The 25,422-nt window shown below is 55.2% G+C and overlaps 1 protein-coding gene across 1 annotated transcript in view; it reads right to left on the bottom strand.

Annotated features, from left to right (window-relative positions):
- Positions 1-24,784, bottom strand: part of KNDC1 (kinase non-catalytic C-lobe domain containing 1) — a 65,416-nt gene extending 40,632 nt beyond the window's left edge. The window contains exons 1-6 of the mRNA XM_043597952.1: positions 24,587-24,784; positions 17,531-17,729; positions 16,915-16,973; positions 3,786-3,938; positions 3,284-3,401; positions 1,384-2,033 (exon numbers count right to left, since the gene is read on the bottom strand). Of these exons, the coding sequence (XP_043453887.1) occupies positions 1,384-2,033; positions 3,284-3,401; positions 3,786-3,938; positions 16,915-16,973; positions 17,531-17,729; positions 24,587-24,688 (1,281 nt within the window). The 5' untranslated portion in view covers positions 24,689-24,784. The remainder of the gene's footprint in view (positions 1-1,383; positions 2,034-3,283; positions 3,402-3,785; positions 3,939-16,914; positions 16,974-17,530; positions 17,730-24,586) is intronic.
- Positions 24,785-25,422: the final 638 nt, after the last annotated feature.

Here is a 25,422-nt window from a genome sequence, read left to right as displayed (position 1 = left end):
CAACTAAACACAGTGCAAACTCCCAGAACGGAGATGCCTGTCCGTCTCAGCAGATGGGGTGCAGCCACCAGGCCTGGGAGACCCCAGCTGCCCTGGGAGATCCCGTCCTGACAGCTGCACAGAACCCCAGCATCGATGAAGATCTGAGGGCGCAGGGCGCCACGCTTGACCCGTGAGCAACCCCAACTCGTGGTGTTAGTGCCTGACGTTGAAAACAAGCCTCATAGGGGCGCCTGGGTGGCCTGGTCGGTTAAGCGTCCGACTTCGGCTCAGGTCATGATCTCACGGTCCGTGAGTTCGAGCCCTGCGTCGGGCTCTGTGCTGACAGCTCAGAGCCTGGAACCTGTTTCAGATTCTGTGTCTCCCTCTCTCTCTGCCCCTCCCCTGTTCATGCTCTGTCTCTCTCTGTCTCAAAAATAAATAAACGTTAAAAAAAAAAAAAAAAGAAAACAAGCCTCAGAGGGAGTGCCAGGGTTTGGGGGCGGGGCCCCAGGGCTGGGGGGGTGGAGCGCCAGGGCTGGGGGCGGGGTCCCAGAGGTGGATGCCCCTTCTGGGCCTGATGCTGCCCCGCCTCCCCCTGCGGAGGCAGCTCCCTGCGCATTGTTTGCGTAAGAAGATGTGGTCTGATAGGCACGATGGAATACTCCTCGGCCACCAACAAGAATGAAATCTTGCCGTTTGCAATGATGGTTTAGTTAGAGGGTATGACACCAAGCGAGAGAAGTCGGTCAAAGACAGATACCCTATGGTTTCACGCGTGTGAAACTTGGGAAACAAACAGATGAACAGAGGGGCAGTGGGGCGAGAAGACAAGAGAATGAAACAAATCACAAGAGACTTAAATACGGAGAACAAACCGAAGGTTGATGGAGGGAGGTGGGTGGGGGATGGGCTGGATGGTGACGGGCATTAAGGAGGGCGCTGTCTGGAGTGAGCACTGGGTGAATCACTGGGTTCTACTCCTGAAACCCACGTTGCACTGCATGCTAACCAACTAAAATTTAAATTAAAGAAGATTAAAGAGCATTACCCCCCAGGCAGGGGTGTGCCTCTTTGGTGAATGGGCCGGGTGCTGCGTGCTGGGTGAAGCCAGGTGAGGCCTGGGCGTGTGGGGTGCTCTGTGGGACGCCCCCCCGCACCCCCAGGGGGGCCACAGGGGAGGCTCTGACCTGGCGTCACACCTGGGGCCACACTTGGGGCAGGGGGAGGCCGTAGTCACAGCTTCCGTCAGAACCCAGGTAGCTTGCATACAGCTTGCACATTCCTGAGCAGGGGTGAAGGCTCACTCCCTTCCTTGTGGTAAAGGACCAGCAGTGGGTGTGTGTGCCGTGTGCTGCCCCCCCACCCCGCAGGGCTCCGCGGGACGGGAACCGTGTCACCCACCTGCTCTGTGGCTGTGCTAGCCGGCTCCCCAGCTCCGTCCAGAATCCCCTCCTCAGCCCTGCAAGTCCCGGGTTCTCGGCCTGCATCTCCAGGGGCCTTGGGTGGGGGCGCGGGGCTTTCCTCCGTGGGGCCCCAGCCCGGCGCCCCAGACGCCCCGTCCCCACCTCTGCCGGCGCCTCCGGGTCCTCCCTGCCGGATCTCGGGATCCTGCTCTGGCCGCAGTCTGGCCGAGGGCTGTGTCTTGTAGCTGGAAAGGCCATTCATCCCCTCCAGAAAGGCCTTCCTGGGGTCTGGAGGGAAGAGCTCCGATGGGGGCAGCTGGGGGCCCAGCGTCAGGCAGAGGGCGCTGGCCTCCGGGCCGTCGGGCAGGAGCCTGGGGAACGTCTGCACTTTCCTCAGGCAGCTCCTCTCCGGGTCACCCAGGGGGCGCTGGGCGTCCAAGACGAGGCTGGCCAGCCGCTCTCCGTTTCTCACGGGGGCCGACAGTAGGGGCTTGGAAGGCAGGGCCGCGGGCTGCTCCGGGGCGCCGTGGGCTTCGTGGGCGGGGCGCTGGGCCGGGCCCTCTGGGTCCGCGGTGCGGCCCCCGGGCTGCTTTCTGGGCCCTGTGCTTCCTGTCGCCGGCCTCCCGCTGCAGGAGCTCTCGCTGACATCTGGGCAAAAGCAAGGAGATTGCTGTGGGGGACGCGGCCAGTGACCCTGCGGGTCACCAGAGGGGATGGGGATTCCTCTCCTGCACTCCTGGGTCCCCCACTGCTCCCCCCCCACACGTGTCACCATCTGTGTGTGCGTGTGTATACGCCTCCCCGTCTTCATCCACCTCCTTGATCACAAAACCCAGCTGATTCTAAATACCGAGGCTCCAGAGGGTCCGGGCCACGTCCCCAGCCTCCTTGAGCCCCCTCAGGGTTTTCCCAAGGTCATCCAAGCATCTTGTCCAAAGAGCCTTGGCTTTCTGGCACAATTACACAGGGATGTTCCCCGAAGGAAGACACTGAATCTGGCTGCAACCCTGCCCTGTCCTGGTGCACAATGTCCCCCACACGTGTCTGTGTCTATGTGAACCACACTAGAGACACACGGCCCCTTTTGTGGCCTGCAGCCCGCGTGGTGGTGACCACTCTCTGCTTTGCTGTTGGAGCCACGCCTCAGGCCCGTGGTCCCCGGTGCGGCGGGTCCCTCCGGCCACACGTGCCTCCCCCGAGGGCCCTCCAGGCTCCTCGCTGCAGGCACAGGGCAGAGCGATGCGGGCATTTGTTCGGAAGGCCACCTGAGACCGTGCCAGAGTCTCACGTGAGCCGAGAAAGTCCCAGGTGCTTCAGCAACAGCTTCCATAGCAGAGAAGCAACGGGCCTCAGAGACACTGCGTGGTGTTGGCAAACGGAAACGAAGAGTGAAATGTCCCCGTGTCCAGGGACTGACCTGCCCACAGACTAGGACAGAGACAAGAGGCCTAATACCGGTCACTTCTCACCAGGACCTGGGTTTTCACCCCCAGCCGCACGGGGGTCTGCAAAGCGTGCACAAAGTGACTGAGAGGGTGAGTGTGTACGTGTCGATCTGCGTGCACGTTTGCACAACGGGTTTGTATGTGTGGGAGAGTGCTGTCTTTGTGCACAAGTGTGCATGCTTGTGTACGAGGATGAAGGGGTGTATGACTTTGCACTTTCATGCGTGTTAATGTGAGTGTGAACACGTGTGCTTGTGGGGCACACGTGGTCTGTTTGCATGTGTACACGTGGGTGTTTCATGGTATGAGAGTACAGAGGTGTGAACACGTGTGTGGTCTGTGCTGAGACCTGTGCACGTTCACAGGCACGTATGTGAGTGGGTACGTGCAGGCGTGCGCCCGTGTGCGTGACCATCTGTGCGCATGTGCGCGTACGTGTGTGCGTGTGCTTACCTTGAAATGCTCCGAAAGACTCAATGGAGAGCACCCTCCTCCCGACGGCCGAGAGGCTCCGGCACAGGCGGCAGGAGGACGTGAAAAGCATCTTCTTTTCACACAGCGCTATGATGCTCTGCAGACACGCGTGTGAGCGCCTCAGCCGGGACCGCTCACCACGAGGAAGCCCTGTGGCCGACAGCCCGCCCGCCCGCCCGCCCGCCACGTCTACTTTCTGGCATAAAAACACCCTGTGTCCCGGGATTACGGGAAACCAGGAGATTCTGTTTAGCCCACAGAATTATAAGCCACGCCTCTTCATAATAACAATGCATAATAAGAAATCAAGTTCTTGTTTAAGCAAAATGCAATGCCACCGAACCCCAGGGGGAGAGCCCGTATGACAGAGGGGCGAGGTATGGGGACAGGAGGGTCCTGTGGGTGTGTGCTGGGGCATCGGGGCCGTGGGGAGGGTCTCAGGTCTCGGCCTGGAGCGCGGGGATGGCCGACGAGTCTTTACCTGGAGGTCTGGCCGGTCCCTGGGGTTCTCTGCCTGCATCTGGCTCAGTAAGGCCTCCAGGTCCTGGCTCAGCCTGGGCTCGGGCTCAGGCTCGGGCTCGGCCACATACTCGAGGGCCGCCTTCAGCGTGGCCCCCAGAGAGTAGATGTGAGCCTGCGGCACCAAAGAGCCTGTCGGTGCCGTGGAGCGTGGCTTGTCCCCACACGGCCTCTGCTCTTCTGGCCAGGAACGGGTGTTTTCGGGGACCACGCCTGCTCTGTAGGGCCGGCACAAGCACGGCCAAGGCAGCGCCTCCCCCCACCACGGGGCCCCAGGCGGGTGGGTGTGGGGTCTGTGCTGGCCTGGTTGCGCCCACCGGTGCCTCTCCCGGGCTCCCGGCCCACCCCAGCGCCACCCAGGGTGCACAGATGCTAGGGTCCCACCTGTGAAGGCTGCCGTGTCTCTGAAGGGCGGAGTCTTCTATTTTTAAACCTGCGTTTCTCTAATTGTGAATGAGACTGAGCATCGCTGGGCACGGTTTTAACTTTTCCTCTTTCTGCCCACTCGTGGACTCCCTACCTCCACCGCGTCGTGGCCTGTTTGGGGTGCACCCTTGGCGCACTGGGGATCGGACTCCTGGTCTGTGTGCCACACATATGTTCTCTCCACTTGTCACTTAGCTTTTGACGCGGTTCGTGCAGTTTTTGACATTCAAAACTTCCTTTTGTTTTAAGTTTTTACTTTTATTTAAGTAGTCTCCATACCTAAGGTGGGGCTCGAACTCACGACCCCGAGACCGAGAGTCGCACGGTCCTCCAACTGAGCCAGCCACGCGCCCCTTGACATTCATAATGTCTAAGGTTTAATTTGTGAAATCAGACACTTTTTCTTCAGCTGCTTCTTAGGAGGAAGCTCCCTAACCCGAGATGATAAAGACAGCTTGCTTTTGTTTCCTCCAATACTTTTATAATTTTTACACACCCAGCTCTGATCCATTTGAAGTGTGCTGGCGTGCTGCAGGGTCTGGGCTTCTTTCCCTCCTGGTAGAGAGCACCCCCTGGCACCATTTAAAGAAGATCCCACCCTCTGCTGCTGAGCCACTGCCCGTCCCGCTGGCTCCCCTGGGACCCTGAGAACCAGCTGGCCTCTCCTCCTGTCCTCCTGTCCAGATGGTGCTATTTAAATTGTAGTAGCTTCAGAGTGTATTTTCACGTCCTGAGGACAAGTCGTCATTCTTTTTTTTTCTTAAAAAGTTTGATTATTTTCACACTTGTCAGGTTTTAGAAAACAAATATAAGTTCCCCTATTCCCATTGAGAAAACAAACTAAAAACAGTTGGGATTTTATTGTAATTGCACTGACATCGCAGAATTCTTATAAGATAAAATGCTTAGGATGTCACCAAGATGGCCACCAACATGTCCCCAGGGCCTGTTCCTCAACAGCAATTCAACCTCCGTCCATGGCCAAGAGCCTCTCTGTGGGGGCTGTGGGAGCCAGCGTCTCGCACCAAGGGAACCTGGAGGGAGTGTCGCCCACCTGTGTGTCAGGTAATAGGCAAGACAGACCTCGGTCCTGGCTGTGGACCCTAGTGCTGGACTAACCGGGAAAAAAAGACAAGACTCGAATTAACAGAATCGGAAGGGAAAGAGGAGACATTACAAGTAACACCACAGAAATCCACAGGATCCTAAGAGACTAGTACGAACAACTGCATGGCAACAAATCGGATGACCTAGAAAAAAGTGGATAAATTCCTAGAAACATAAAACACACCAAGACAGAACCATGAAGAAATCGAAAATCTGGACAGACCGTTACTAGAAAAGAGATTGAATCTGTAATCAAAGACCTCTCAACAAAGAAAAGCCCAGGACCAGATGGTTTCCCTAATGAACGCTACCAAATATTTAAAGAAGAATTAATACCAATCCTTCTTAAATTCTTCCAGAAAATTAAAGACAAGGGAACACTTGCAAACTCATTTTGTGAGGCCAACACTACTCTGATGCCAATGCCAGATAAGGAACCAAAAGAAAACTATAGGCCAATATCCCTGATGAACATAGATGTATAAATTCTCAGCAAAATGTCAGCAAACTGAATTCAACAACAATCATAAGGATCACGCACCATGGTCAAGTGGGATTTGTCCCAGGGTTGCAAGGGTGGTTCAACACCTGCACATCAGCCAACTTGATGACGACATTAGTAGAATGAAGGATGACAATTGTACGACCACCTCAGTAGGTGCAGCAAAAGCATTTGACAAAATTCATCATCTTTCATGATGAAAACTCTCAAGAGACTGAGTGGGGAAGAAACATATCTCAACATAACAAAGGCCGCATGTGACAAGCCTCCAGCTAGCATCACACTCAACGGTGACAGGTTGAGTGAACGGTGACAGGTTCACTCAACCTCTGATCCTCTAAGATCAGAGCAAGACAAGGGTGCCCACTGTCCCCTCTCCTAGGCAACACAGCCCTGGAAGTCCCAGACAGAGCAATCAGGCAAGAAAAAGAAATAAAATACATCCAGATCAGAAGAGAAGAGGCAAAACTGTCTCTGTTTGCACACAATATAATCCTACATACAGAAGAGCCTACCGAGTCCACCAGAACCCTGTTAGAAGGATCAACAATTCCGTAAAGCTGCAGGACACAAAATCCATATGCAGAAGCCAGTTATATTTTGTCCACTAACAACGAAATATAGGAAAATAAATACAGAAAACAATCCCATTCACAATAGCATCAAAAACATAATTAAGAATAAATCTAACCAGGGGTGCCTGGGTGGCTCAGTCGGTTAAGCGTCCGACTTTGGCTCCGGTCATGATCTCGCGGTCCGTGGGTTCGAGCTCCGCATCGGGCTCTGTGCTGACAGCTCGGAGCCTGGAGCCTGCTTCGGATTCTGTGTCTCCCTCTCTCTGACCCTCCCCTGTTCATGCTCTGTCTCTCTCTGTCTCAAAAATAAAGGTTAAAAAAAAAAAAGAATAAATCTAACCAAAGAAGTGAAAACTTTGTACATTTAAAAGTTTAAGACTTTGGGGCACCTGGGTGGCTCAGTCGGTTGAGCGTCCGACTTTGGCTCAGGTCATGATTTCACAGTTTGTGAGTTCAAGCTCCGCATCAGGCTCTGTGCTGACAGCTCGGAGCCTGGGGCCTGCTTTGGATTCTGTGTCTCTCTCCACCCCTCCTCCACTCACGCTCTTTCCCTCTCTCTCCCTCTCTCTCAAAAATAAATAAACATTAAAAAAATTTAAAAAAAGTTTAAGAAAAAAAAAGTTTGGTGAAAGAAATTAAAGAAGACACAAATAAATGGGAAGAGACGCCATATTCACGGGCTGGAAGAATTAGTATTGTTAAATGTTTGTATTGGTATTGTTAGTATTTTTAGAATTAGTATTGTTAAATATTTGTCCATACTACCCAAAGTCATCTATAGATTGAATGCAATCCCTATCAAAATTCTGATGGCACTTTTCACAGAAATAGAAAGAAATAGACCCCTAAATAGCCAAAGCAATCCTGAGAAAGAAGAATAAAGCCGGAGGCATCACATGTCCTGATTTCAAAGCTATGGCAGCCCAAACAGCATGGTACTGGAATAAAAACAGACACACAGACCAATGGAACCGAATTGAGAGTCCAGAAATAAACTCAAGTCTACACAGTCAACCAATATTTGACAAGGGAGCCAGTAATACTCAATGCGGAAAGGACAATCTCTTCAATAAATGTTGGGCAACTGGATAATCACCTGCAGAACAAAGAAGCTGGACTATCTTGCACCACTTACAAAAATGGACAAAAATGAAGTCAAAATGGATTAAATATTTTAAAAAATTTTAAAGTTTTTTTTTTTATTTGAGCTTTTGAAATTAAAATAGCAATGCAATCTCACTGGAACGATTGGAACATTATTGCACAAAGATGTATAAAAGCAAAGATAATTGATCACCTTTCCTCCAATGCTATTTCAGTGATAACAGTGTGATATGCATCCTTGTTCACACATATGAGAAAAAAAATTAAAATAGGCAGAATCTCAGGCAAAACCAGAGAATCCCAAAGTGCTTGAGACTTTTCAGCAAGATCAAAGCCGACCAGAATTACCTTCTTTGTTTTTAAATTTTTTCAAACATTTATTCATTTTTGAGAGACAGAGAGACAGAGTGTGAGCAGGAGAGGGGCAGAGAGAGAGGGAGACACAGAATCCAAAGCAGCTCTAGGCTCTGAGCTGTCAGCACAGAGCCCGACACAGGGCTCCAACCAACAATCTGTGAGATCATGACCTGAGCTGAAGTCGGACGCTTAATGAACTGAATCACCTAGGTGCCCCCAGAATTATCTTCTTTGGATTGAATCTTAATATAGAAAGATCTAGACTGAAGGCTTGGGGCTAGAGTCAGGCAGAGGTCACAAAAGGGCACCAAGAGAAGCAGACCTTGAGGATTTAGTTCTAGACAATTCGCCCTGAGCAGAATCCTAGATGCTATACATTTGGATTTCTCAATTTTGAGTTTCTTAACCAAGCTTCACAGAAGGAGGCATATGGTGACATGGCAATCAGTGACTGTCATGTATGCTTACGACAGCTCTTACCACCAAAGTGTATTTAATATGATGTTTTTGCGGGCATGGTTATATTGTGCAAAAATTCCAAATTCAAGAAGAGAAGACACATGATCCTGACTGTCAGAGCACAGGAAGAGAAGTCATGGACCAAGGGGCGGATGAACAATTAAACAATCAGCAGAATGAACCAAGGACTTAATAGCGGTGTGTGCAGAGTGGTGTGGGAGGAGGGTCTGGTTCAGGTGTATTTTTGGACAAGATGGGCCTGGAGAGGAACATGCAGCGACCTCTGCCTAGTGCCTTTGCCTAGGGAGGTGCTGGAAGGAAAACTAATTTCTCATGCAGAGATACATTTCAGTATGAATCCCATGGAGCATGATCCCACGATGCCCAAGTTATCTCTTTGGGGCTTTTGACTTACAATGTGCTATCCAAATTGTGAGATCACAAATACCATGAAAGCTACAAAATGTACCTGTCTACTCCATGGGAGAATTTGAGGAAATAACCCTTCTTTCTTCCCTTCCCTTCCTATCTATCTATCTATCTATCTATCTAATCTATCTATCATCATCATCTCCTATCTATTCATCAATGATTCATCTATTTATATAATCCTATGTATGTATGTGTATACAAAAAATGGATTAAAGACTTAACATAAGACCCCAAGCCATAACATTCCTAGAAGAAAACACAGGGAAGAAGCTCTGAGACATTGGTCTTGGCAATGAGTTTTTGGATGCGACACCAAAGCACAAGCAACAAAAGAAAAAACAAATAAGTGGGATGACAGCAAATAACAAGCTTCTGAAGAGTGAAGGGAACAGTCAACATAATGAAAAGACAACCTACAGAAAGGGAGAAAATATTTGTAAGCCACCTGCCTCATAGGCAGTTCATATCCAAAATATATGAGGAGCTCAGACGAGTCAACAGCAAGGAAACAATCTGATTAAAAAAACGGGCAGAGGGACTGAATGGAGGTTTTCCCAAAGAAGACACCCGGATGGCCGACAGGTGCCTGAGAAGATGCTCGCCATCACTCACCATCAGGGAAATGCAAATCAAAACCACACCTGTTAGGATGGCTACTGAGAAGACAAGGGGTGATATGTGTTGGTGTGGATGTGGTGCTGGTGGGAATGCAAACTGGTGCAGCCAATGTGGAAAACAGCACGGCGGTTCCTCAAAAATTAAACACCGGATAACCCTATCATCCAGCCATCCCACTTCTGGGTACATGTCCAAAGGACGTGAAATCAGGCAATCGAAGAGCTGTGTGCACCCCATGCTCACGCAGCTTTGCTTACAAAAGCCAAGAAGTGGAAGCAGCCTGTCTGTGTTTGGAAGAATCAGCAAAGAAAGGAGCATCATTCAGCCACAGGAAAGGATGGCCCGTGAAGGCATTAGTCTGTGTGAGATAAGTCTGACAGAGGAGGACAAATGCCGGGTGCTCTTACTTCTATGTGGAATCTAAAAAAGCCAGACTCACAGAAACAGAGAGTGGAGTAGAGGTTGCCAAGGGCTGGGGGTAGGGGAAACAGGGAGATGTTGGAGACAGGACCGAAACTCACGCTTATAAGATGTGCAGGTTCCTGGCATCTAATGTGCAGCTTGGTGACTACAGTGAACAACATTGTATTATACACTTGAAGGTTGTTAAGAGAGTAGATGCTAAGTGTTCTCACAACCAAAAAAATGGTAATGACGTGATGGAGGTGTTAGCTAACCCTATTAGTAGCGTGGATCATTTTGCAAAATACAAATGTATTAAGTCATTAGTTTGTACGCAAACTTGCGCAACGTCATACGTCAGTTACGCCTCCCAAAAGCTGGGGCAAACTTAGATGCAGGGATAGGGTCTGTCTCCTCCTTTCTCGCATCCTATTTTCTTACCTTTGGAAAAGCGGTTCACTTTACATTTCTATCCTTCCTGCTATATTTACTCCGGACTTTCTGTAGTTGTTGTTGCTGTTATAAATGAAACATTTTCCATTTCATCTCTAACCAGTAATCACCAATACAAAGAGAAGCTACTTAGTTTTTGGGGATGTATCTTGTTTCCACCTGGCCTCTGAAACCTCTTATTCTGTCATTTTCCACTGAAGCCGCTTAGACTTCAGGCCCACAAACTTGCTCTCTACAGACAAGGCAATCCTGTCCCCTGACCTCACACACCAATCAGCGTTGGCATCCCGCTGCCTGCTTGGGCCTCCATGTACATGGCTGAGCTGCACTGATGACTCCCAAATCCATCCACTCTCCCCATGCCCAAAGCTGGGCCGCTGGGCCTCTACCCCACCTCTCACAGAAGACATTGGAACTCCCAGCCCTGGTCCCCAAGAAGAGGGCAGCCTTCTCTCTCTGCTCACACACTGACCATGGCGATCACACCCCGGGGCCCCTGCCTGGGGTCCCACCCAGCCAGTGTCCAGGGCTTCCTGAAGGGGCCAAACTTAAGTCAAGGGGCTTCAAGGACTCGGGCAGATGGTTGTTTTAGGGACCTTGCTGGTTGCTAATGCTTGGGGTAGAAGGAGAGGCAAACCCTATGAGGCCCTACCTGTAGGACTCCAGCCGGGACTATGAGCTGTGGGGGTGCAGTTCTGCGCACCACCCTCATCACAGCTCTGAGAATAAAACCTGTCTCTGTGCCTGCAAGGCCAGGGTATCTGCTTCTGCCTTTACCACTCCCTATTTCCCTTCAGGAACACTGGCACCCATCTATCCAACCACCTGTCTGTGGTCATCCATCTACCCACCCACACATCCATCCATCCATCCATCCATCTATACATCTATCCATGCATCCACCCACCCACCCACCCAAACATCCATCCATCCACTCATCCATCATTCCATATCTTTTAGTTTGACAATAACTCAGCAAATAAACTTCTTATTGGTTGTTGGATGACGCTGTCCACGACATGCTGGCCAATATCAGCATCTTTGCCACTCAAGCATTTTTGCACATTTCCTTCGGTCTTGGAAGCCCCTCCCAGGTCTCAATCTGGTGAACCCTACTCACCCTTCAGGTTCCAACCTGAATATCACTTTCTCATAGAGTGGCCTCCAGGGACTTTTGACCTGGCTGGGGACCCTGTCATCTCCTTGAAAGGCCCCATTCTCCTCTCTCAGGACCCAGCCCACTGCCTACATCAAGTCTATCCCCTGTGAAAGACCATGACTCCCATGAGGCAGGAGCCCATCTGTTCTGTTCACTGTGAGGCCTGACATACATGTCTGTGGACAAATGGCAGTGGGCAGTAATAGTGGGTGGCGGATGTTGAGGTCATCCTGGCTAGGCTCCACTGGAACCCGAACATACTCAGGGTGATAAGGTCCAGAGAAGACTCCTGTAGCAGTCGGGGGCTTGCCTGGGGCAGGCCTTGAATGTTGGCCATGGGTCATAGTTTTAGCTTTTGGAAACTAGCTCATCTCTGGGGTTTCCTGAGCAAGGGTTGAGATGTTCAGAGGATGGTCCCAGGAGGGCCAGCTTCCATGCATCTTGGGTTTTAGGGAGACTGAAGGGTCAGCCCAGCAGTGGGTGGGTGGTGGGGTAGGGTCACAAGGGGGAATTCAGTATGAGGACTTGAGGACTGCTACCTATCTTTGTCCTCTCTCTGGGGCGGATGTGGGGGCAAGACCAGGCCGGCAGGGGCTGGTGGGCAGCAGCATGAGCTGTGCCAACTAGAGGTCTGGAAGGCGTGCGGTGGGCAAGAGGATGGACTCAGTCTTGACATGGCCAGCAAGTGGTCCAACGGGCTGCACCCGTGCGATAGTGCAGAGACACAGAGGTCAGGGCCAGAGGCGTCTTGGTGTCAACAGCAGCAGTGGTGCTAAGAAAACACTTTTGCCACCGTGCTTCCTGTGGCCAGGGGGTTGCCACCCCAGGACGCAGGCAGGAACAGGTGCCTGGGCAGACCTGACGAGCCCACGTGACACGTGCAGTTATTCCTGGGGTCTCCAGATGTGATGCTTAGGGATGTTCTGACAGCCCCAGGAACAGGCACCAGCATGAAGCTAATACAGGAGTAGAACAGAGACCCTGGATTCACAGGGCTGATGGGGGATGCATGGGTCCATGCAAACACTGGGACCAAGGCATCAGTGTACTCTGCAGGCCCCTTTCACGTGTCATGTAAGAAGGATTGTTTGCTCCATGGACGGAAAAACAAAGAAAATCACCCATCGCCCATTGGGAATTAAGATAACTCAGAAAACAAGACTTTTCATTATAGGAAGATTCTAGAGATGTGAAGCATTTAAGACTTGGGAACCCTGCTTGTCACTGTGGACAGGCTGGGTTGTGGACTCTATCATGGACCCACCTGGCCCTGCACCCCATAGGGTGCTGCCATGCTTGTGACATGTGTGTTTCTGTATGTGTATTACACCTCAAAAAAAGGCAGAAAAAACTCAACCCGTTCTTGTTGCCAAACAACTCATAGGCTAAAGAAGAAATCCCAGTGGGAATTAAAAGAAATACTTAGAAGTAGAAAATACTGCAGATGCTACAAGGCAAAGCTTGCAGGATGCAGCTAAACCCATGTTTTGAGGGAAATTTATAGCCTTGGATATAAATGTTCATATTAGAAAGGAAGATAGGCTGAAGACAGACGAGCTGAGTGTCCAACTTATTTTAGGGAAGGAATACTTACCAAACTCAAAACAAGGAAGAAAGAATGGAAAGTAGAGCAGAATCAGTCGAAAAAGAAAATGAAACCACATCGGGAAAGATCATGTGGTATAAAGTGGGCTCTTTGAAAGAACTAACAAAGTAAAACCCCCCAGTGCGACTGACAAGTGCAAGGGAAGAGAATTTAAATTATCCAGTGTCCCACAGACAGTGCAGGGACTAAGAAGGGACACTATCTACAACCAAACGCCGATGACTTAAAAAACAATTAAAAATGGGTACATTTCAGAAATATTCAGCTTACCAGAGAGCTGATTCAATGAGAAATACAAAACAGATGGACCCTGTAACTGTTAAAAATTGAGCAGCACTGAAAGAACTTCCTTCAAAGGGAACAGGTGGCCCCATAAGTAAGTGGGACCAGCCCTCCAGGAGCAGTGCGCCCTGTCGTTACATAAACTCTCCCAGGCAGGGGCAGGGGCGCTCGCACAAACTGAGAGGGCCCTGCCCCCAGTACCAGTCGGAAACGGCACAAAACCCCAGAGTAAGCACCAGCAGATCCAATGCGACAGTGCACCAAGAAGATAAGACAGCTGGCCTGGTTTCTCTAAGCAGGAAAGGATGAATTGACATTAGAAAATAAATGCGTAAGTATTAAAAATCTCAATGATCAGTTCAAAGGGTGCAGAAACATTTTCGTAAAACCTAAGGTACATTCGTGATAGGACATGGCACAGAGGGCAGGCACGTAGCAAACGCCACCCTGGCTTTTCCCCCCAGAAGGGGAGAAACAGCACTTTCTGAGCCCCGTGTCCCTGAGGCAGGATGCGGGCCCGCTACACTGTGCTACCTGGCACCTTGCTGCGGCTCCTGTGGGCACAGAGCAGGATGAGAAGGGAGACGTGATGCAAAACCTTTGCACAGGCTGGTGACCTGGTCAGTTAGACAGAAAAGCTAAAGAATCTGTAAGTTATGGGAAATAACGAAAGAGTTTAGCAAGGTGGATGGACACAAGATTGAGATAATAAGTGAATTGCGTTTCCAAAGACTAGCAACAAACAAGCAGAAAAACGCAATGACAAGATGACCCTCAATTTAGAATAGAAGCAGAAAATATCCAGTTCCAGAGCATAAACTAATAAGTGATATTCAAGACTCCTACAGTGAAAAAATGTTACTGAGATCTAAATAAATGAAAAGGAAGAAGTGTTCATGGAGAAGAACTTATAATGACTGAATTCTCCCCAAAGTGATGGACAGATTCAATAGAGGTGTTTTTTTAATGTTTATTTATTTATTTTGAGAGAGAGAGAGTGGGGGGGGGGTGGTAGAGAGAGAGGGAGAGAGAATCCCAAGCAGGCTCCGTGCTGTCATCACAGAGCCCAACGTGGGGCTTGATCCCACGAACAGCGAGATCGTGACCTGAGCCGAAACCAAGAGTTGGACACCCAACCGACTGAGCCCCCCAGACGCCCTTGATTCAGCAGAGGATTTTGTGGACCCTGACAGCTAATTCTCAGATTGACGTGCAAGAGTGAAGGCTGAGCAGAGTCAGAACACTTGAAAAACAACAGGAGCGGGTGCCCAGCCGGGAGGGCTGGGTCTGGGGCAGGGGCCGGGAGCACGGAGCCGGGAAGCCCACCCTGCTGTCCAGAGCTGGGTGCACAGCCGCTGTGGCCAGCATCGGGGTTGGCAGGTCCAGGAGCGGGTATCCACAGGGAAACGCATGAAACTGGGCCCTTACCTCAGCTACAGAAAGAAGTCAATTATGTAGAAATTATGAGCACGTCCCTGTTAGACCTTGGGGGTGGCGAGGTTTCTTAAGGGTACAACAAGTACTAACAATGAGAGAAAACATGAATAAATTTGACTATATTGAGGCTGAGAGGAGATTACACTAAGGCAGGAGACCTGCAAGGGGCCCCTCCTGGGGCGAACGGTTTTCAGGGTGACTGGGTCATGCTCTTTGCCGCCTCCGTGTCGTGTGGTCCGAGCGCACCCTGGACCCTCCGGGGTACACCCGCGGTGCCATCGCGACAGGCCGCACGCTGCCGTGGAAACCACGCTGGCTTCCACAGAGCAGGGCGCCACGGGGCTTGCAGATGTGTGAAACAGCCCCACTCTTCTCACTGTTTTCTTGGGAAAATGCTGCTATTGCTAATAGAAATACGTCCTGTGTGTCAACAGGCAGCGGTTAAATGCTATTTTTAAGTGAATTACTAGGTAACCGCTTCCCACGTCTCAGCCCTGGTCTACACCACGGACCGGTAGGCGTAACCCGCACAAACAGAAGCTCTCTGGCTCTGGCTGCTCTGAGATTTGCAGGGGCGTAAAGGGGTCCCGAGAGCCAGAGAGGCTGAGAGCCGCTCGCTGCCTTAAAGACGGTGTGAAGACAAGTTACAGACGAGACCTTTACGGTCCCGGCAAGACGGTGAGACTCTGAAGAAAAGCACGAGGAGGCGGGCCCGCGGGCGGCCGGAGCGCACATGTGGCCGCCGCGTCGCTGGGCTCAGGCCCCGGAGGAGCTGCGGCCCGGACCCACGGAGAAGGCGCAGCGCGGGCGGAGAGGCTCGCTGCTTCACAGGGGTGACAACGACAGCGCGCGTGGTCCGACGAGTCTTCGCGGAAGTGCGTAAAAGGAAGTTCCAGAGGATGGCACGCATCGCAGCTGATGCTCGTTTTAGAACGTTAAAAACAGCGCGAACGGAAAGATACCGCTTTTAGGCACAGAACCGCGAGGGGACACGGAAGGCGTGCAGGAGCCCGGCCGGCGGAGCGGGGGCGGGGGCGGAGGACATCACTACTTTCTGGGCTTTAGTGTCGTGTCCGGTCCGGTTCGAAAGATGCAGTGAAGGGGCGCCCGGGGGGCTCAGTCAGTTCAGCATCTGACTCCAGCTCAGGTCATGACCTCGAAGTCCGTGCGTTCGAGCCCCGCGTCAGGCTCTGTGCTGACACCTCAGAGTCTAGAGCTGCTTCTGATTCTGTGTCTCCCTCTTTCTCTGCCCCTCCCCTGTTCCTTCTTTCTATCTATCTCTCAAAATAAAATAAAATAAAATAAAATAAAATAAAATAAACATTAAAGATGCAGTGAAAAGGCAGGAGCCTGTGCACAGACCAGGGACGGGAACGGCCACAAACAGAAGGGCACGCGGGCCTGGTGCTGACCCTTCAGGGAAGCCAGGGACCTGACCCACCAGCGACTCGGGCCTGCGTCCTGCTGCCAGCGGAGCTGGGACAAGGGCCTCTCAGCGAGGGGCTGGGTTCCAGCTTATTTTAAAGGAAAATTGAGCATAGGAGGAGCCAATCCTAAAACTCTCGTTTGGGGGTGAAAACGTAACCTAATGTCACTAAGCTAATGTGTTTTCATCTACAGTTTTGAGTTTGTAACTAAACACTTACTTGTTAACAAGTGATTTCGTTTTCTCCACTGTCTTAGGGGCCAGGGCTCTGCAGAAAGCTGGGCTCTCCAGCCCTTCCTTTGTGCCCGACCCGGATCTCCCGCACCTGCACACAGCAGGGCCCCGGGGTCCATTCTAAGGATCGGGGGGGGGGGCCGGGGGGCCTTGGTGATGCTGGCCCACAGCAGCCTGCTGTGGCTGCTGCTCCCGCTGGGGACTGATGCTTCAGAGGCCACGTGTTTCCTCTGGGTGCCACGACCCACCCTCCGCTAATTCTCCCCGAGAAACTGTGACTCCCCGCCAGCCGCCACTGCCAGTTCCAGACGCTTTTAGCAAGTTAAATCTAGTAAATTCGCACTCGGGAGACATACTCTACAGCTGTCATGACAAGCGCACATCCAGACAGCAAGCCATCACCAGAGCTGAGCTGCCCCATCGGGACCCTGAGTCTGACAAAGGTGGGTGTCCCAAGAAAGCCCCCCGACCCTGCACAGAGGTGCCTCAGCCCCAGCGGCCTGGCCACCCACCTCAAAGGTGTTCCCGGTCACATCGAACTCCGGGGGAACAAAGGCACCCTCGGGGTCATCTGGGGACGGAAGAGAGAAGGCTCTGGTCACACGCCCACAATGCCCAGGGTGAAGAGAGACCCGCCAGCCCGGAGGGAGGCGCGTCGCCTCCTGCTTCCTGGGGGCCGATGGCTCTCTCCCGACCCCCTTCTGTCCCCGCGTCCCTGAGGAAACAGCGGTTGAGAGGGAAAACCTCACTCTTCACTGTTAAGTGTGGGGAAACGGTCCCAAGAGCACAGTGGCGGGGAGGGGAGGCCACGGGAACACTGGAGGCAGATGTCAGGTGGCCTCCTGTGCCCGCTACGATGCCCTCTGCACGTGCACTCCCTGTGGGCCAGCAGGACCGGATGCCTCGGAGCTGGCAGCCCCCGGCTCGTCCCTGCGGGGACCACGTGAACCGTGCACGAGGGCCCTCCCGCCTCCTTCTCCCTCAGCGGTCCTCGGGGCTGGAGATCCCACCAGGGGACCAGGGAGGCCTGGGCTCTGTTGCTCCGGGCCAGCCCAGGCCGCCCGTGTCCACACTGTGCCCCAAAGCTACCTTCCGCGGCCCACCCCTGCCGCCCCGCCCCAGGCTCACCGCTGAGCAGCTCCATGAAGCACACGTTCCCGCTGGTGTTGAAAGCCAGGGTGTCGGGCGTGATGCAGAGGGTCTGGAAGATGGCCGCGTGGGCAACGCTCCTCATGGACAGGCTGCACTCCAGGCACACGGCCCACGCTTCCTGCTCGCTGAGGCCGCTGTCCCGCAGCGACAGGATGTCGGCCAGGGACACGTTCTCCTGCCAAGACAGGCCGCGGCTGAGACGGGTCCGGGGACGGGCCCAGGCCGCCATAGGGCCCCCTCCCCAGGGAAGGCCCGGCACCCCCACGTCGAGACCGATTCCAGGGAAGCAGACAGCACGCGGCGACGTTTCACTTTACGTCAGAAGCAGGGTTGTAGGCAAAGGCTTTTTAAGGAAAAACAACAAACCCAGAATGTCACCCAGCCCACTGTCCCCTGTGGCCAGAAGCCACAGAGTATTTGGCAAAATGACCAGCATATCATTGGGAACAGGTGTTACTCCTGCGGTCGGGACCTAGTTCTTTGTCCCAGAATTTCTGGCCGCCCCACAGCCCCCTGGTGGAGGCACCCGGCCCACAGGCTCACCACCCGTGGCTCGGTGGGCACGCCGAGGGCTTTCAGGTCATAAGCAAGACGTGGGCACCGGTGGAGACGAGCCGACGTGTACAAATGCACGGTGTGCGGGAAGCCCGTAGCAGAGCAGGTGCTCCAGGCAGTGCACGGAGGACCCAGGTCAAGGGGCTTTCTCTTGCAGGCCAGACCCCAGGCCTCCCTGTGCTGGGCTCAGCGTTCACATCCGACTAGACTCCGCTGTGACTACGTCACCAGCACGCACACACGCACTCCGAATGTATGCACGTCGGACACCCGCACGCTGTCAGACACGCACACACCTCCCTTGTGCACGCACGCACGTGGGTTTACACCAACATGTGCACTCACATGCACACATGCAAATCACACATGTACCAACACGCTCATAAAATGAGTTGATGTGTCCTCAGTGGTCAGGCATATGCCACACAGTCTCACACACGCTCAGATACCCATACTTTCACTTAAATGCACACTTGTGCAATCCCGAGTCACACACCCCCACACACATTCACACATACGCTATACACACCCTCACACGTGCACAACATACCTGTATGCACACACTCAGACCCATACGTGCACCCTGAGTGTGCACACACACACTGCCACACGTCAGACACCTTGGATCTCGAGGCCCTAATCTGGCCTGCTGTTCAATGCCCTAGTCACCTCTGTGCGTCTGTGGGACTGTGTTCCACTGGCCCTCGGGAGGGAGGAGCTCAGGGAGCCAGGCTGGGAGCTGGAGCCTGCGGGAAGCATGTGTGTGGGGTCAGGAGAGGAGGTGGAGGGTGGGGGAGATGGTGTAGAAGAGAGACGGAGCCCCCTCCTTCTCCAGCCTCAGCTGGCCACCCCTCCCAGCATACCGGAGTGTTCTCCCCGTGTGGCCAAGCCCTCCAGGCCTGGAAAGTCTCCTAGCTCCTGCCCTTGAATTTCCCCCGTTTGTATTGCAAGGAATCCCCACAACCACAGACAAAGGGGACAAAGAGCTTAAGCCAAGAAAGAGAAAGAGAAAGAAGGAAAGAAAGAAAGACAGAAAAAAAGAAAGAAAGAAAGAAAAAGAATAAAGGAAAGAAGAAAGGAAAGAAAAACAAAAAAGAAAGAGAAAGGGGGAAAGAAAGAGAAAGAAAGAAACAAAGAAAGAAAAAGAAAGAAAGAAAGAAAGAAAGAAAGAAAGGAAGAAAGAAGAAAGAAAAATCAGGGACTGGCCCCCATGGGCACCTTGGCCAAACCTCTGGGGTTCAGCAGTGTGGGTGACAGGAGGGGACCCGGGCCTGGGCTGCCTGTGCCCACGTGAGTTGGCACATCCCACCATCTGCTTCCTCCTCAGAGCTCAGCACAGGCCTCCACGTCACTCCCCGGGCCCTTCCAGCTCTTTCTGTGGGGTAGATGGATGAGGGAAGGGCAGCCAGCCCATCGGAAGCTGGTTCAAGAAGACGGGGCCACGGGGTTCACCCACATCCAAGTCAGAGCTGCCAGCCAGGTTCCAGAAATGCGTGCAGCCCTGTGATGAAGGTGGTTTGGGAGTTTTCAAAGGAGAACGAGGGCACAAAGCAGAGCACAGGATTAGACTCGGGCGTGGAGGAGGCTGGCAAACCGGAAAATCTGAATTTCCCAGCCTCTGAGGTCCACGGATGAAAGGTCTGTCTGATCTGGCTCAGTCTAGGGCCCTCGCTGCAGCACGTGGGCTCCCCAGGACGCAGGAGAGCCCAGTGATGCTCGTGGGGCCTCGTTAAAGAGGCGTCTTGGCAGTGTGTACGTGCACACACAGCACACACGCGTGCACACGCACATGCACGTGACCACACAAGTAGACACAAGCTAACCAACAACCCAAAGCCTGGGTTTACGCTCCTGAGGAGAACGAAGCCCACGGTGCGAGCGTGAGCCGGTCCCCACCGCAGGCACCTTGTTGACGCTGTGCTCGCGGTGTCTGCACAGGCTGCAGGCACCAGCTTGTGCGGGTGTTGACTGAATGTGCCGCCGGGAGAAGGGAGCCCAGGTCGGGTGCTCCCCGGGGGCATCTCACGGCCCAGAGCCTGACTTCCTGTTCGGGTCGAGGGCCCCCCGCCCAGCTGGAAGATGCCCCGTGAGCGGGGAGGCCCCTAACCCCCAGTGCCTGTTCACGGTGGGAGCATCTAAACGGTGGGGGGCGGATTCTCTGTGCGACTTTACGGGGTGGATTCCGTGGGTCATTGCTTCCGGCACACGGCGGAAGCTGCCACTCGCGGACAAGATGCCCTCAGCCCCTCCAAAGCCCAGCTGTTGCAACGGGAAGGCACGATTCAGCTGACACACGGTTCCAGGGCGGGGCTGAGATGTGCCGCTGGTTCCGATACACCAGAACGGTGGCGGGGGGGGTCACCAAGTGCTGGGGGACCCTGACCCATGGCCTCCCTGGTCACCTGTCCTCTGGGGCCTGCCACCCACCCTTCCGTTCCGCCTGCTCCGGCCCTGGCTGTTGGAATGACCCTCCCTTGCCTGAATCCACGGCCCAAGGAGGGCAGAAGGGCTGAGGCTTGGCTAATGGGCCGGGCAGGGGTGAGAGACGGGGAAGCCCGTGCCAGCCGCTCTGCTCCCTCAGCGCACGTCCCCACCAGCCCCCCAGCCACCTTGACAGACAAGAGCCACGTGGGCGTCCTGCACGTCTGTGCCCATCTCCAGGTCCTGTGGGCTCTGAGCCTTGCTGCCAGGTGGGCCCGGATCCGGATACCACGGGCCCCAGGGCAGGACTCACGGCTCCACTGGCCGCGGCAACGTTTCAGAAGGAGGTGACGGGCTGGGAACAGAAACACCGGCCGCAGCTCCCACTGATGCCTGTCTGTAGTCCCCCGTCCAGCGCAGCCACAGACCCGCACCCGTGAGGGTCTGTGACAGGCCGGAGGGTTCGTGGCCTCCCACACCGCAGCTGTCCCCTGCCATTGCCAGCGTGACCTGACCTTGTCGCTGCTGGGCAGCCTCTGGTGGCTCTACCTCTCGGGTACAGACCCAGACTTCAGCGCAGGCCCAGAGGTTCTTCAAAACCCAGTAGAGCCCACAGGGCCTGGAACCCCACCCCTCACTGTTGGCCAGCAAGGTGCTGCCTCGGCTGTGAGCAGGCCTGTGAGCTGTCCTTCCCTAGCGATTGTGCAGACACAAACCCTGTCTTGTCCAGGCTGGGAGGAGGAGTGCTCCTCAGGGAGGCTGGTCCCCAGGGAAGCCCCTCGCCAGCCACAGGGCAGGGCTGGCTTCCCACCTGACCACCCTTGTCTGGTTATAGCAAAGTGGGTCCATCCAGGAGCTTCTGTGCCTCGAAGACCCCCCCACCCCATCAGAGATAACCCTGTGAGTCGGGGTTATGTGGGGACCCACAGGGACCGTGGATGGTTATTGTCCATTTCAAACATACTCTCGTATGTTACTTTTCTCAACCCTGGAGCATCGTGATGGGAACCCCCAACAGAAACCCAAATCATTGCTGAGGACACTTGTGGACAATCTCGGGGCCTGCTGGCAGCTTGGAGGAAGCTGGGGAGGTCTGCATAGTACCCCGTTGGGGGTGCTTGCCCTAAAGCACCCCCCTCCAACTCCGGACTGTCACCCAGCACGAAGCTCTCCTCACCTCCCCAGTCGCCTGCTGCTCTGTGTCGTCTGGGTGGGGTCATCACGTGGACCCGGAGGGCCCAGTGGGAATATCTGCTTCTTCACAGGGCACCCACAGCTGTGGGTGCCTCCAGGCAGCACAGGCTGCCCCCCACCCACCTTCACATCCCTGGGCCCAGCCTGGCGCCCAGTGCATGGATGCTGGGGAGATGCTCACAGAACCCGGAAGGGATAGGAAAGCCCCCTACACCGCAGGGAAGTCTAGAAACCCGGAGATGCCCTGCCCCGGTGCCAACTTCACCTCCAAGTCTGCCCTGTCCTTGTCCCCTGGAGGCTCCTGAAGGCGACATCACCTGCCTCCAGAAGGCCTGGCATCTGCCCCTCCGGCAGCCGCTGCTCTGCCTGGTCCCTCATCCTGACCTTTGCTGTGACCAGTGCAGCGGGACAGGTGGGGTGACAGTCCCCAGGGCCTCAGGCCCGCTCACCACGGGCCTGGGTGGTTTGCAGCTGAGAGAACCCTCCGGGGCACACACCCAGAGTGGAAGCGCTGGGACACTGCCACCAGCAAGGGGTCTGCCACCATGCCTGTCCCTGCTGACGTGGCCACCGTACAGTCTTTCAGTTCTTGCCATCTAGCCCTCGCGGACAGGTGTTCACGGCGGTGTATTCTGCGTTCCTTGATATTGATGAAGCCAAACATTTTTCATGTGTTCACTGGCCATTTGGATTTTCCTTGGGGTTACAACCAGGGAAGGACATTCCCTGGGGCTCGTGGGGAGTCCTGGCCTGTCGTGCAGTCTGCTGTTATAATCAGCTATAAAAATGGTAATTCCCATGTCTTGTGCAGTCTGTCCATGTCCTGGGTCTGGCACCCGCCACCCCTCCATGGGTGAGAAGATGCCCGTGTCTTCTCTGTCCTGGCTCTTTCCGGGGTTTCCGTCAGTATGGGTGATGTTGCAGTCTGGCTACCCCCTCACCTTACACGGGATGGCTTTTCAGGTGCAACCTGACGCCATAATGTTAGCAGGTGCAGTCACACGACTCTGATGGGGACTGAAACCCTTCAACACCAACCGAGTTGAATGTATGCAGGAAGCATAAAGTCTGGGTCAGGTGTGTTCACAGGCCCAGGACATCGGTCTGGCTCCAAGGCTTGAGCTGGACAGGCCTCCTATTTTACGGGAGCATGCCCAAAGACAGTGCCTGTCTCCCCCAAAAGGTGAAAGAAGTTTGAAGGGCTCATCTGAGCTTTCCCAACGGATGCCAGCTTTCCCAGTGGCATCCCACTTCATCTGGAGGCCTCGGTCACAGGACGATGGGAACCCCGCAGCCGTATGCCCTGTGCACAGCTAGGGGGCTGCTCCAACCCAGAGGGGCACCAGGGAACCCTCCAACCCAGCGAAGGCAGCAGGGCCACGGGGATACAGACCGTGGGCGGGGATCCGGCTCTGGCTCTGAATCCTGGCTCGGCTGTTGTTTGTTTGGTCGTGCCACAGGGCACGAAGGAGGCCCTAAGAGGATGGGGTCGCTGATGCAAAGAGCCACTTTCTCCATCTGCTTTGGATGGTGACTTAGGAGGTGAGTCTTCTAACAGACACACTGAAACGTGTCCTCTGGGGGAGATTTTGAAGGCTGTGGGCTGGGCGCACCCTTTCTTTTTGCATCAAAGCCATGGAAATGCCCAGAGGTTTATTTATTCTCTAGCTTTCCCTCTCTGCAGCCTTGTCTCTCACCAAATCCAGGCCACCATGGCGGGGGGGGGGGGGCACACCAACCCTCGGGTCCGGCCTCAGCGGCTCTTGGCAGGCCAGCCACGGTGTTCCCACGGCAGGCTCAGCTCCCCAGAAGGACAGGGCCACCATGTCATGAACCCTGCCCTTAACAGCCAGCCTTCTTGCAAAAGTGTGTGTGGGGGGATGGCAGGCAGAAGGCAGAGGGCCCTAGGGGCTGTGGCTAGGTCCTTAGGAACCCCCTTATCTGCTCTAGGAGGGTGGTGGCCGTGTCTAACTCTTGGCTACCAGTCTCGCCCACGTGGGCACTGGAGGGTCCTCATCAGCAACATGCCGGTTACAGCCCGTTCCGTGGATGGTTGCATGATGCCAGGATCCCTCCACAGTGAGCATAGAAGCCCAGGGATTGGGGCATCTGCCTGCTTGGAGGCTTGGAAGGCCCTCCTTTGCCAAGACCCCAGAGCCTTGGGTCTTCCTGGGAGTGGCTGCCTTCTCGGGGGGCCACCTATCACATGGAGGGACCCGGCTTGTTGATTTGGCCCCAGGCCTCAGCCTGCGGGTGCTGTGGGGAAGCAAGAAGTGCAGGCAAATTGGTTCTGTGGGCACCTGTCCAGTTAATGACCAGAAGCTCTATGTGGCAGAGACTGCTGGTCCCTCTGAGCCTTGGGAGGGGGGATGCTTCGGGACTCCGGATGCTGGGCGGAGGCCTCTGCTGTTCTGTGTGCAGGCAGCAGCCCTCAGTCCCGGGGGCTCCCCCGCCCCCCCCCCCCCAGCTCCTGAGCAGGCCGGCCTGATTGCGCTCTGCTGGCCAGTGCCTCCCACTGACCTCCTAGGGTGCCGGCAGGGAGGAGGACAGTGCTCCACACCCTCCCGCTCACGACGCCCCACCCCACACTCATCCATCCAACGTTTATAATCAGGAGCCCCCACCCTCACCGCGGAAGGACCCAACTTCTTCAGTGACCACCCACCCACTGCTGTCCCGTGGGGCTGACATTCCAAGGGTCCTGTCCTCTCAAAGCGAAAATGTTAAGGCCGACGGGGCGTTGCTGAGAGCGGCCTCCAAGACCTGGGCCAGGGGCAGGGGTCCTGGGAGCGGGGGCACGCTCCCTCGGACTCTCCCTAGGAGCAGGTGGGGGGAGGCGGGGCCCACCGCGCCCGGGCTCACCTCGTCCTCCGGCAGAGTGGGGAGCGGCTCGAAGTCGTAGCCCGCTAGGTCCTTGCCGTCCTCCTCGTACAAATCCGCCACGGCCGCGTCCATGGCCTGCATCGTGCGGACGCGCGGGGGGCGCCTCGGACTCGGCCAGCGCTGGGGCCTCGCGCTCCGGCCGGCGCCCCTGCCCCGCCGCGCCCGTCCGGCCTGGGCCTTCCCGCGGGCCCTGCGCCCGGCTCCGCGCGCGGCCGGGCTCGGGCTCCGGTTTGGACTCCGGCTCCGCGCGCGGCCGGGCTCGGGCTTCGGTTTGGACTCCGGCTCCGGCTCCGGCTACGCGCGCCCAGCCGCCATGGCAACGCGCCCGCCCCCCGCGGCCCCGCCCTCGGCGCGCCGCCCGCGCGCCTGCCGCAGTGTCACCCGAGCGGGGGACGGGGTGTCCGGGAGGAACCGGGGGGCCCGGCACTCGCCAGGCCGGGCTCACTTTGGCGGGCGCTTGGGCGCGACTGGGGTCTGCGCGCTCTCGGGGACTCTGTTCCTCGGGGACGCTGGCTGCTTCTGCAGCTGCACGGAGCCGGCGGCCTGTGCGCGGCCGGCACCGTTTGGGGCGGGGCCTCTCGTGTGGCCGGCGTCCTCAGCGACGCCACCGCAGGCTGCTGCCTGGGTCTGCGCCCACCTGGGGCCCCGAGGTCGAGGGCCGTGGCCCACTCCCAGGAGGGTTCTGGGTGGGACGTGGACCCTCCGCCCGCCCCCCCCCCCTTTCCTCCCCCCGCCGCCCAGGGGCGCGGCTGCCGCAGTCCCCGCCGGGGGTGGCGGCTGCGGAGGCGCGCGGTTGTTGGGGGGGGGGGAGGGGA

This window comes from Prionailurus bengalensis, chromosome D2 (genome assembly GCF_016509475.1).
Source record: "Prionailurus bengalensis isolate Pbe53 chromosome D2, Fcat_Pben_1.1_paternal_pri, whole genome shotgun sequence".
NCBI lineage: Eukaryota > Metazoa > Chordata > Mammalia > Carnivora > Felidae > Prionailurus > Prionailurus bengalensis.
Note: the sequence above shows the minus strand (reverse complement) of the source record. Positions and strands in the feature narration are given on the sequence as shown.